At 42.1% G+C, this 12473-nt stretch overlaps 1 protein-coding gene across 3 annotated transcripts in view; it reads right to left on the bottom strand.

Moving 5' to 3' along the window:
- Nucleotides 1-12473, bottom strand: part of ZNF395 (zinc finger protein 395) — a 53542-nt gene that overhangs the window by 5279 nt on the left and 35790 nt on the right. For all 3 annotated transcript variants that reach the window (XM_070734878.1, XM_070734879.1, XM_070734880.1), the window contains exons 5-8: nucleotides 6303-6529; nucleotides 5126-5226; nucleotides 2504-2774; nucleotides 390-482 (exon numbers count right to left, since the gene is read on the bottom strand). In XM_070734878.1, coding sequence (XP_070590979.1) covers nucleotides 390-482; nucleotides 2504-2774; nucleotides 5126-5226; nucleotides 6303-6529 — 692 coding nt within the window. The remainder of the gene's footprint in view (nucleotides 1-389; nucleotides 483-2503; nucleotides 2775-5125; nucleotides 5227-6302; nucleotides 6530-12473) is intronic.

Here is a 12473-nt window from a genome sequence, read left to right as displayed (position 1 = left end):
AGTAGTGGGTTCCTGCTGATATGGCTAATTGCACACAGCCCCATGGCTCTTGCGCACGAGGGTGAATTTAAGCGCAATTTTGCTTCCTGTACCTGTGCAGGTAGCAAAATCTCACACGGGGACAAGTGTGTGCGTGTTTCAGCGAGGTTGTTTGTTCTGCCCATGTTTCCGTGCAAAAAAGATCACCAAAATACGCACTACATGTGTCCCCGTATGAGATTTTGCTACCTGCACAGGTACAGGAAGAAAAATTGCGCTTGAATCCGCGCTCATGTGCCGGAGCTGTGCACAGCCATACTGGCAGGAACCCTCTACTGCCTGCGATATACCACTTTACCCAGTTAAAGGTCATGATGAGAGTTTTAGTAATATAAAGATTTGAGACTCACCGGTGAGAGAGTGGGGATGGTTGAGGTTGCAGCAGCCCAGCTAATGCTGGTGAATATGTGCGGAGATACAGGGATCTGAATAGATGGCAGAGCCTAAGTAGAGAAAAATGTCTGTCTTAAGAAACGAAGAGCATTTTTACATCCACCTTCTATGAATTTTCTCAGTGCTTGAAAACATCGGGTTGGAAAAAGGAGGTTGGAAATCTTTTAGACAACCCCAGTGCAGGAATCCTCAACCATCTCAACAAAAAGCTGTCCAATGCTTAACAGAATAACAACAGTTGGAAGGGGCTTTGGAGGTCTTCTAGTCCAACCCTCTGCTCAGGTAGGAACCCTATATTATTTCGTACAAACAGGTGTCCAATCTCTTCTCAAAACCTCCAGTGTTAGAGCACCCACAACTTCTGGAGGCAAGTTGTTCCACTAGTTAATTGTTCTAACAGTTAGGAAATTTGTCCCTAGTTCTAGGTTGTTTCTCTCCTTGATTAGTTTCCACCCGTTGCTTCTTGTCCTGCCTACAGGTTCTTTGGGATTATTTTTATTTCCTTAAAAAAATTATTTACTTAAAAAAATATATTTAGTTTTGGATTTGTTTTAAAACCTCCAAAGATGGTGCAACCATGAATCCAGGAGTCATGCTGTTCCACTACTTAACAGCTCTCATGGACAAAAAAATATTCCTTATTTCAAACCTTAATTTTTCTCTGCAGCGCTTTCACTGTTTCTTGCCCTGCACTTATGGAAAATATTTCCTTACCTTCTTCCCCATGGTAGGTCTTCAAGTATGAAAAAATTGCTATCATGTCTCCCCTTAGCCTCCTTTTCTTTAGGCTAAGCCAGTGATGGTGGACCTATGACACGTGGAGCCATATCTGAGGGCACGTGAGGTGTTGCCTTTGTCAACCCCAATGCACATGCGTGTGTTGGCCAGCTGATTTTCGGCCTTCTTTTCAGCCATCTTTTGCCGTTCCCAGAGTTCAGGAAAGCCTCCTGAAGCCTGGGGACGGTGAAAAACGGCCCAACAGCCCAACTGGAAGTTGGTTTCCAAACTTCCAGTTGGCCCATTTGGCCATTTTTCACTCTCCCCAGGCTTCAGGAGGCTTTCCTGAACCCTGAGGAGAGCAAAAAACAACCCAGCCGGCCTAATGGAAGTCCAGAGGCTTCAGTGAGGCCTGTGCATATGTGGGGGAAGGGAGCGCAGGGGGATTGTGCACAGGTAGGGGGGCAACACACATGTACAGGGGGGATGGCACTGCATTATGCCTTATGTTGTTGTGAGCCACCCCGAGTCTTCGGAGAGGGGCGGCATACAAATCTAAATAATAATAATAATAATAATAATTATTATTATTATTATTATTATTGATGATGATGATGATGATGATAATAATAATAATAATTATTATTATTATGGCTATCTCGCATGCGGGCACCTTTTTAGGACCTGAGCAAAAAAAGGTTCAACATCACTGGGCTAACCATGCCTAATCCCTTTACTGTTCTCTATAGGATGGACAATGCATTATTATTTCGCTCTCTAACATATTGCCTTTAAGTATAAGCGAACCAAATAGGAATAGGAATGCTCAGAAAGGTAATTGCATTTACCTTATTCTTTATTTGAAACTCAAATCACCCGCCTTGTTACCATGACTCTCGGAACTGCAATCCTGCCGCTTAACTACCCAATCATTAACTGAGGGCAGAGGTGGGCTGCTAAGGTGGAAGGGGACATATGCTTGCCCCATGGTTAATGGAATGCTAGCGGAGTCCAGCGCATTTATGCTACTGTACCTATGCAGGTAGCAAAATCATGCATGGAGATGCAGGTGCGCTCGCATGCGCGAAAGCAAACGCACCAAAACACGGGCGAAACTGTGTCTCCGTGCACGATTTTGCTACTTGCACAGGTGCAGTAGCAGAATTGCGCTGGACTCCGCTAGCACTCAGATAGCCACGGGGGCGAGTGCACGTCACCGTTCCACCTTAGCAGCCCACCTCTGACTGGGGGGCTACCTTATTTATTAGGGTGAACAACTCCACAGAAGAATTCCAAACACTTTCAGGAGGAAGAGAGATCCCTAACACTGGAGCGCAGGTGGGCACTGACTTACCTGGTATGCATGGTCAGCCTGGATGTGCCAGAAAGAACTGGGAGCCGACTGGCTGAGGGCACCGCTGGGCAGATGAGGCTCCAAGGGGGCTGCCTGATCCCGAATGAGAGCCTCTGGCTGAGAGGCAGCCTGCTGGATGACAATAGGATGGGAGCCTACAGTGGGATTGGGAGCAACTACTAAAGGTTCCGGAGGTGCCTCCTCCTTCACTTGCATCTCAGTGTAGTAGAAATCCTCTTCTCGTTTTCTCTGGTCAGAGTTGGCACCATCTCTGCAGGCATTGATGAAAGAAGGAGATTATAAAATAAACGAGGTAACTCTCAAGTAATATTTCCACTGAAACTATCTAGGACAGGGGTGTTAAACTGCATATGCGCTGGCCACGCCCACTCCAGTTTAGCAAGGGGGGGAAATGTCATGATACATCACATGACACCAATGTGACGCTGCAAGTTTAACACTCCTGATCTAGAGGTTTTGTCCCCAAATGTAAAAATAGAGGAACATCTTTTCTGGTGGGTTTTCATACCCACAACCCCAAAGTAGACAAGTTAATACCATCTCTACTATGTCTCTCATCAGCTTTGCCAATCCTCCTTTGTCCACCAAGATGGAGACACATTTTCTGGCAAATTCTGAAACTCTTCTACATTTGTCAGCAGAACCAAGAACTGTTTCATGAAATCCCATAAAGCTTTTCTTTCAGGGTAACATTCTGCTCATAGGCTAGCAAAAGGAAGAATGCAGAACTATGTCCGTCTGCTGCGACAGATGCAACAAGATGGGAATAATTTTTCAGGTATGCTTGTCTTGATCCCTTTTTGGTGCCAAGACTTTTGGAGCAGAACAATTATCTGGTAAATGCAGACCTTCCCCCTGTGAAACTCATCTAACTCCATTAATAATTTTATCATCTGAGCTTCTCTGTTATTATGCACTAATAAAAGAATTCATCTGCTAAAAAAACAAATCAACAAGGGAAAAATCAACTGATGAATGATTGATTTTTGAATGATTTTTAATGGTTTTTAGATTATTTGTTTTTATTTGTTGTATGCCACCTAGAGTCCAGGAGGAGTTGGCCAACCTTTAAGAATAAACTAACAAACAAACTGAAAAAGCCTAACTCAGTAGAACTAAAGATCATTAAAAGCAAAATAAAATATTTTAAAAGATGGGAAAAGTATAACCAATTCTCCCCGCAAGAGGGCCCCATAACCACACAGCAAATATCAAACAAGATTCAGTCATTTCTAGCCAAGTAACCAAGACTGCATTCAAGCCAGAGAGAATAGTTGGCAATGCTCAAATCCAGACTAAATTATATTCTCTAACTCACAAAAAAAAAGAAGAAAAAAAACCCAGGGCCAACTTGAAATAAATGACTGCATAGCGGAACAAGAGCTCTCCTCCAGGAATTGATGAACACGATCACGTATCTCAAAGGTCAATTATCTCAAGGGCAGATAATATGCTTACACATGGCACTTCCCTACATCCAACCCATCTACCCTTTTTCTTTCTTAAAATTTTCAATTTTAACTCAACTGAGTTAAGTTCAATGTTAACTTAATTTTTAGTTTTAATTCGCTTTTTTCCACTTCAGCTTTTAACTCAATTGAAAAGTTGGCATTGTCAAATCTCACAAGACGATAATGAGGAGTGAATGAATGCATCATATTTTGTTTAGAATTTCCATGGAACAACCCATCCTGGACTCGATCCTTCGATGTGAGGGAAAATTGCATGCAACAGTCCCACACAAAAAGAAGGAACTAAGCATTCTAACACCCATTCTGGGGAATTACAGGAGATACCATGAAGCTCCTGCAACTATCAGCCCTGTGTAAATGAGTGCTTTGTGACTAGCTGTGTGTACCAAAGGAAACATTTTATAAGCATGGCTCCCTCCTTTCTAAATGTGCCCAACCTCTAATCAGTAGCCATCCCTGATCTGGGCCTTTCTAAATAAAGTGAACTTTATATCCTGAGCCTGAACTTGACTCAGTAAGTTACTCAACGTATCATCTTTGCAGGCTCATAAAGGAATGGTACATTATAATGGGGTGACTGGCAAACACCAAAAAACTCATTTTATTCACTACTGGAATAAAAATGGGGACCCCAGCAGGGGTGGCATTCACTTACCTTTCCTACCGCTTTGCAAATGTGAGCGTCTGAGCATGCACATAATCTTCTGCGTATGCGCAAAGCCTCAAAAACATGAATAAATGGGACGTGGGCAGGGCCACCTGCCATCTCTGGACCTCTTAACTACTGGTGACAGTGTCACGTTATTATCACGTGATATATCACTTCCCCCCCCCCCTCTTCGCTAAACCATGTGACACATCCAGCCTCCTTTTATATGGTAAGTGGGGACAAGGATCATTGCTTGCAGTAGACCAAAATCCACCTTAAGTCCTTCCCTTAAGCTCTGATTTCAACCTCCAGCAACTGTTCATAAGGATCATCTTGGAAGAGGCCCACCAAAAGTCCAGATTTGGCATCAAATTATCCCCACTCCAGTTACTCTTTTGAAATACTGTATAATTATATTTACTGGTGATCTTTTCCAATATAACCGTGCAAATGTGACTTAGCTGCAATTTAAGGCCTTACCCCAGATGCTGGGTCTTCACATGCCTCTTAATTCCAACAATGGAGCGAAGGACTTTGCCACAGCTGGGCCACAAGCATTTGTACATCACCTTCACTGAATTCTAGAAGAAAAACAACTCTAAGTTAATTCATGGCCCTATGTCAATTGTGCAAAACCTAACCTTTCAGATTCTTAACTACTGGTGACAGCACCGTTTTATTTAGGGGTGTCAAATTTGCAACATCACGCTGACATCAAGTGACATATCACTACTCCCCCCCTTCGCTAAACCAGGGATGGGTGTGGCCAGCATGTGATGCATCCCGTTTGACATCCCTGACTTTATTCTTCTCTTGATTCTCCAAATGTTGGCTCAGTTTTATACCAATTTCCTTTTCAAAAATCAATGTGACATGCAAAGTAAGTCCTATTCACATCAAAATTAATATACTGTTAACCAATCAGAGTTAAAATCGTTGTTAATAAAATTGAAAATTAGGATGGTAACATGGTTAAGGTGTTAAACTAGGACTCGGAAGTCCCAGGTTCAGGTCCACCTCAAGCATGGATTATTTGTCTCTCAGGTCCACCTACTCATAGGGTGTTGTTTAGGTGAAAAATGGAAGGGAAAGGGCTATACACAATATAAAATCTTGAAGGAAAGCCAGTACACAAAGGTCTAAGGAATAATTAAACAGGAATTAATGGAGTGGATAGAAACAGTAATGATGTACTCTGATAGTAAAAATACAAATTCAGGAACAGCAGGCTTGTGTAGATACTTTTATTTCTTGATCAGATAGGGAGAAACCCTTATTTAAACCTGCAGTTTTTGCGGAACAATTCTGTTAGTACTCTGTACAAGACAGTTGGGTTGGCAATATATAAACAAGCTGTCAATTAATGTTTGTTTGTATTGAAGTACTATATCTTTAAGAGGTAGTGTTGCAACTTGCCATAAGAGGGAGCCAGAAAGCATGACTCTCTCTCTCTCTGCTCTCTCTGTTCTTTCTGCTGATTCACTGTTGCTAATATAGTAAGCTAAATGCTAATTATTCTGAATGACTGAATATCATATCTCATATCTCCTGGATATCTTCTGGAATCCCACGTTTCCTCTTTGCATGCCCTTGATAACTCAAAGATTCTACACACTCCTTAACAATTAATTCCCCCTCTTACAGTCGTATTATGTACCTTCCTTTTCCTTGGAGCAGGCTCTTCAAAGAGAAAGGGATCTGAGTCTGTTTCAAAGCCATCATCAGCCCGAGGAGAACTGAAGGCCTCGTTTGTGTACTTGGGGCTGGCCTCTGAGTGTGGGGGAGAAGGGGTGGAGATGCCACTCCAGTGCCCGCTTGTGGTACTGCTCCCGCCATCTGACATGTCGCCACTTTCTTTCCAGGCATCACAGGTTGCTTGGGATGCTGAAGACAAGATGAGAGGATAAACAGGTGAATCACGGCTTTATTGAGCTCTTGAGCAGTTAAGCTGATTCTCTATTCAGTTTAGCACTTTCATCACTCTTACATAGAGCAATAGGCCAATCACAGCCTCTCATGTAATTTATTAAAGTTCGTATGAACATAAACTGGAAGAAAACTGTACCTGTTATCTTAAATTCCTTAGTAATAGGCAGGTAATATTAAACATAATAAATAATAATTCCTTGCTTCCCAAGAGCTTGTCAATCAAATCACAGCACACTGCTGTATGTGTTTTCATCCAGCAGTCTGCTTTTTACTGTTAGCATTTGAGGCTTTAAAACAAACACAAAAATATTCACACTGCAATTTTTGCTATTAAGAACAGAGAATGTAAGAAACTGAAAAAAAGTCATCTAAATTTATTTTTCTATAATTTACCAACAGGGAACAGGGGAACCAAAATAATAATAATTATTAATAGCTTTGTCTTACTGTTTCATTTATAGCAGCCCTATTGTATCATATAGAATGTGAATGGGATTTTGTACAAAAGATATATATTTCTAAATAATCTATCTTTTTTAATGTTAGGAAAAACCTCTTTAAAAGGCATTTTCAAAGTGAAACCTATTACCAAGGGAGATGATAATCTCTCCTTCTTTAGAAGCAATCATCCAGCCAGCTGGAGAACTCTGGGAATTGAAGTCCGCAAGTCTTAAAGTTGAGAAGGTTGGAGACCCCTGGTTTAAACAACTTGCTAGACCAGGCTAAGCAAGGCTGTTTAGTTTGTTGTTCAAAGTTCTACCACATAGCTCCTAGTACCAGGGTTTGTGGTGCTTCCTCCCTCTTCTCTCTCTCTCTCCCCCAGTGTTGGCTGGTGGGTCAGCAAGGGAGTTTCTTCTCTGTGGCTGCCCCAGTTTTCTGGAACCAGTTACCTCCTGAGATCCGGACTGCCCCCATCCTATAGGCCTTCCAGAAAGCGGTAAGACCTGGTTTTTCAGACAGGCCTGGGGCCATTGATCTTATGGTGCTAACCAGTAAGATCCAGCCATGAATGATATGCAGAGGTTTAACTCTTTGTAGTGTACATACATCGCTAAGAAAGAAAGAAAGAAAGAAAGAAAGAAAGAAAGAAAGAAAGAAAGAAAGAAAGAAAGAAAGAAAGAAAGAAAGAAAGAAAGACCTGGCTATTAATTTAAATGTTGTGTGAAACTAGAACATTACATTTTGCCATGATACTGTTTATTTCTTTGGGTGTGACATAATATATGATCCTTAGATTCTATTAAAAAATGCCCCATGTTCCCCTTTAACATCAAATGTAATGGATGTGAAGCACATTTAAGAATCCAAAAACAGCCTGGCACAAAGTTTGATTAGTGGATGGAATGGAACACCTGTATTGAACTTATCTCTTTATCCAAAAATGCAATACAATTTGTGCCTCCAGATGACTGTATGGTTATGACCCTCATTTCCATGGCCACAACACAAAAGTGGATTGCCACTTCCAGGATTTTCCAAGCTAACCTACATCCCTGGTGTTCCCTGACAATCTTCCTTTAAAGTACGAACCAGGCCCAACCCTGTTTAGCTTCCAACTCAAAGTAAGTTTACAAAATTCTGCCACTTACTGAGACTATGGTGTTATAAACATTTTCTGAGACAAAGTTCCGCTGAATTCAATAAAGTTGAATTCATATTTTCTCATATATTTCTCTGTAAAACTGGAATCAGGAAGGATGACAGGAAAAGCCACAGAATATTCCCCCTCTTCTCAGTTTTAATGTCAAGGTTCCAGGTAACATCGAAACTAAATCAGAATCCAAAGTCAAAATACTCCTCAAAATTCAAATTTATTTCTGGCGCCATCCTGGTTCCTACTCTGGGAAACCTGGATCTGAGTTTCCCACTCAGTTGACAGTTTACATCCTTTGCCCCCCACCCCCAAACGTGTCACGTTGCCCACTCAGATTGTGCCAGTGTGGCAAGTCCTTCCTCCACTTCCGCCCAGGTGGATGGATATAGGATGGACTTGAACCACTCAAAAGAATGCTTTGTGGCTACATCTGTTCTCTCATGAAAATCACCTCTCCCAAGTTCCCATAAACATCAGGCCTTCTATAGATAGTGTGGCAAGCTGTTAATTTATCACCAACTTCTGCACCGGCTTGACATAGAAACATAGAAACATAGAAGACTGACGGCAGAAAAAGACCCCATGGTCCATCTAGTCTGCCCTAATACTATTTCCTGTATTTTATCTTACAATGGATATATGTTTATCCCAGGCATGTTTAAATTCGGTTACTGTGGATTTACCAACCACGTCTGCTGGAAGTTTGTTCCAAGGATCTACTACTCTTTCAGTAAAATAATATTTTCTCATGTTGCCTTTGATCTTTCCCCCAACTAACTTCAGATTGTGTCCCCTTGTTCTTGTGTTCACTTTCCTATTAAAAACACTTCCCTCCTGAACCCTATTTAACCCTTTAACATATTTAAATGTTTCGATCATGTCCCCCCTTTTCCTTCTGTCTTCCAGACTACACAGATTGAGTTCATTTAGTCTTTCCTGATACGTTTTATACTTAAGACCTTCCACCATTCTTGTAGCCCGTCTTTGGACCCGTTCAATTTTGTCAATATCTTTTTGTAGGTGAGGTCTCCAGAACTGAACACAGTACTCCAAATGTGGTCTCACCAGCGCTCTATATAAGGGGATCACAATCTCTCTCTTCCTGCTTGTTATACCTCTAGCTATGCAGCCAAGCATCCTACTTGCCTTTCCTACCGCCCGACCACACTGCTCACCCATTTTGAGACTGTCAGAAATCACTACCCCTAAATCCTTCTCTTCTGAAGTTTTTGCTAACACAGAACTGCCAATGCAATACTCAGATTGAGGATTCCTTTTCCCCAAGTGCATTATTTTACATTTGGAAACATTAAACTGCAGTTTCCATCAGTGTTCCCTCTATTTTTTTTTTGGGGTGGGCGGAAAAGTATAGTGTCTGAGCGGCAGTCCCTTTGGGACTGGGCGGCACAGAAATATTAAATAAATAAATAAACGAACAAACAAACAAACAAACAAACAAAAAACCCACCCTGTTTTGCCTCAGAGAATTTCAAAATAAAATACAGGTACTGTACTGTGTGTCTATAACAGTGAGCTCATAATAGGGCAACTCTATCAATATCAAAATGCCACTTAAATAGTTGAGCTAGTTTCAAACTAGATTTTGAATTTCTTTCTCTCTTCCTTACTCCCATTCTTTTTCTTTCTCTTTTCCTTCCTCTCTTTTTTCTATCTGTTTCTCTCTCTTCCTCTCTTCCTCTCTCTCTCTCCTTCCCTCTCAGTCTTTCCCTCTCGGCTTCTGGGCAGGTTTGAAAAACTCTGAGTTGATGATGATTTTTAAGTGAGCGATTGCTCACTGCTCAGCTTAGAGGGAACTATGGTTTCCATTACATTCCGAAGCCTTTTCACACCTTCAATGCCAGTCCAGCATCCAGACATACAAAAGGCCTGGCTGCCCTAGTTGACTGCGAAGCACCTGCATTTCCCACGCTGAAAGGCTCCTATTTTTAAACAGACACACAGAGGGTCCAAAGAGACTTATGGGAAGTGCCTCCATATAAAGACACTGGCTCTTCTTGGTGACTATTACTCCCGTAATAGGTCTGAGCATCCAAGTGGAAACGGCAGCCAGGGGTTGGATTACACAGCCCCCTCCCTCCGCTGGGGACTGCAAACACCATTCCGAATCCAGCCAGCTGTTTATCTAGCAGTTCTCCAATGGCTGGGTGTGCTGGAGAGATTATAGGTAAAGTTTTACCGCTTGCCACAAGTAGCCAGTCTCAAGGGATTCTACTTACAGGCTTCTCACAGACATTTTTGCAAGAAAAGTTCCCCGCGATCGTCTTCCTACTTTGTAATTATAGCTTGAGTAAATATAAGATGGTAAAAACACTGGATTTGGATCAAACCTAGTAGGCAAAAGGATATTTAAAGAGATTTGGTGGTCTGAAAGAGGGGGGGCAGTATCGGGGAGGGAGGGGGGCGTCTGGCTGGGTGGGTGAAGCCTCACACTGTTGTCGCTACTGGCTCTCTGATGACCGGCAGGCGTGCCCAAACCAGGAGCATTTCACCCTTGGACAAGTACTCTTTTCCCACTTACCAGTCTATCCTCACAATCCCATTCCTATATTTGGGGAGCCCTGCCAAATATGTGGTAGCATTCAAAAAGCTACGTATTTAAACTTATTAGTATTGTGGTAGAGAACCATCAGGAAGTATTAAGACTGCAGGCTAGGCTGGGAATTCAAACAAATTGAACTAGGAGAAGGCATAACATGTTTAGCGAGCACAAGATGGACCGTTTTCCACCCTAAAACAGGGTGGAAATGTTGGTGAGTCTTATACACCGAATACAGCCATTGTTGCCCTTCCGAAGCCCCAATCCCTGCGTCCCATTTTTGCAAAAACTTGGCCTGTTTTTTACAAAAAAATGGGGTGTGCAGAGGTTTTTGGAGGCCTGCAGAGTGCTCCCGGGGACTGGGGGAAGGCAAAAACATGTGTTTTTGCAGCAAAACAGGTGAAAAACAGGCCGTTCAGTTCTTGTACAGAAAATATTCTCCTTACGTGCTAGAATTCAATAACTTGGGATAATCTCTGGGGAAATCTGATCATGCATTCAAAAGGAACAAGATCTGCAAAAGTGCACCATACTCCATCTTTCGTTATCCCCATTCTGCGCTTAAACCAGAGGTCTTCAAACTTGGCAATTTTAAGACTTGTGGACTTCAACTCCCAGAATCCTCCAGCCAGCTATGCTGGGTGGAGAATTCTGGGAGTTTAAATCCACAAGTCTTAAAGGTGCCAAGTTTGGGGGCTCCTGGCTTAAACAGTTCACCAAACAATATTAACAGACTCACTTTATGTCAGCATAAGTTGGAACAAATCCCACCGCGCGATTCTAGTTCCGTGCATGCGCAGAAGGAAATTTCAAGCTTAAATATAGCTGAAAAGCCATCCAAACCAGGAAAAGAAGCAGTGATTCTGCGCATGTCCAGAAGGACATTTCAAGCCAAAAATTACAGGAAAAAAGATGGTGGCATGCACAGACCAGGAAAGATGGCAGAGCCGTCACCCCCGCTACCGGAGCGCTCGCACAGTACTGTACCGGTAGGAATCCACTCCTGAAGCAGATCTTCAAGAGTTTGGAAACTTGTGGAATGCTAAGTACATAAGAGCACCACAATCACCAGGAAAACGAGTTTAGTAAAATCATGGCAAAGAGAGAAGAGCTGGGAAGGAAAATCTGGTAGAACCCAGAAGGTTATCAAAAGGGGACTTGGTTTACTATGAGAGACACTTCATTCTTAAACGTCACAGCTGGAATAAAATTCTGGATCTGAACTGGGTATGGCCTACTTTTGAGAGAAGCTTGTCCAGGACATAAGAAACGAGATGTGTGAGCCATTTAACAGGAAGAGCGTTAAGAAAGAAATGAGCGCTTTAGAAACACAGCTTTGGGGCAGGTAGCCAAGAAACCCCAAAGACCAAAGAAATAGAACAGAAAAGTTGGATATCCCTGAAAGCAGAACTGAAAACGGTCTGTGTTTTGGCCAAGGCACTTAATGCTATTCTACTCCCTTTATTTATGCCATTTTCTCTTTCACACAACTTCCAAAATTGAGTTACAAAGTGGCCAAACAATTAAAAATCAACAACTAAGAGTATCAATAAGGCTTACCCCAAAAGAGGCTTTTTCAACAGTTAAAATACTTCCAACTGAAATACAGCAGCTTTCTTAACTTCTTAAAAAAATAACAACAGCAAAGGGACTCTATTACACACCATCAGCAACATCACAGACAGAATTCTCCCCTGCAATCATTGTTACAGGGTGGAAATTTTATCTCCCAAATCTACAATTAATGG

Source organism: Erythrolamprus reginae, chromosome 1 (assembly GCF_031021105.1).
Source record: "Erythrolamprus reginae isolate rEryReg1 chromosome 1, rEryReg1.hap1, whole genome shotgun sequence".
NCBI lineage: Eukaryota > Metazoa > Chordata > Lepidosauria > Squamata > Dipsadidae > Erythrolamprus > Erythrolamprus reginae.
The sequence above is the reverse complement of the archived record's forward strand: the minus strand, read 5'-3'. Positions and strand labels throughout refer to the sequence as shown.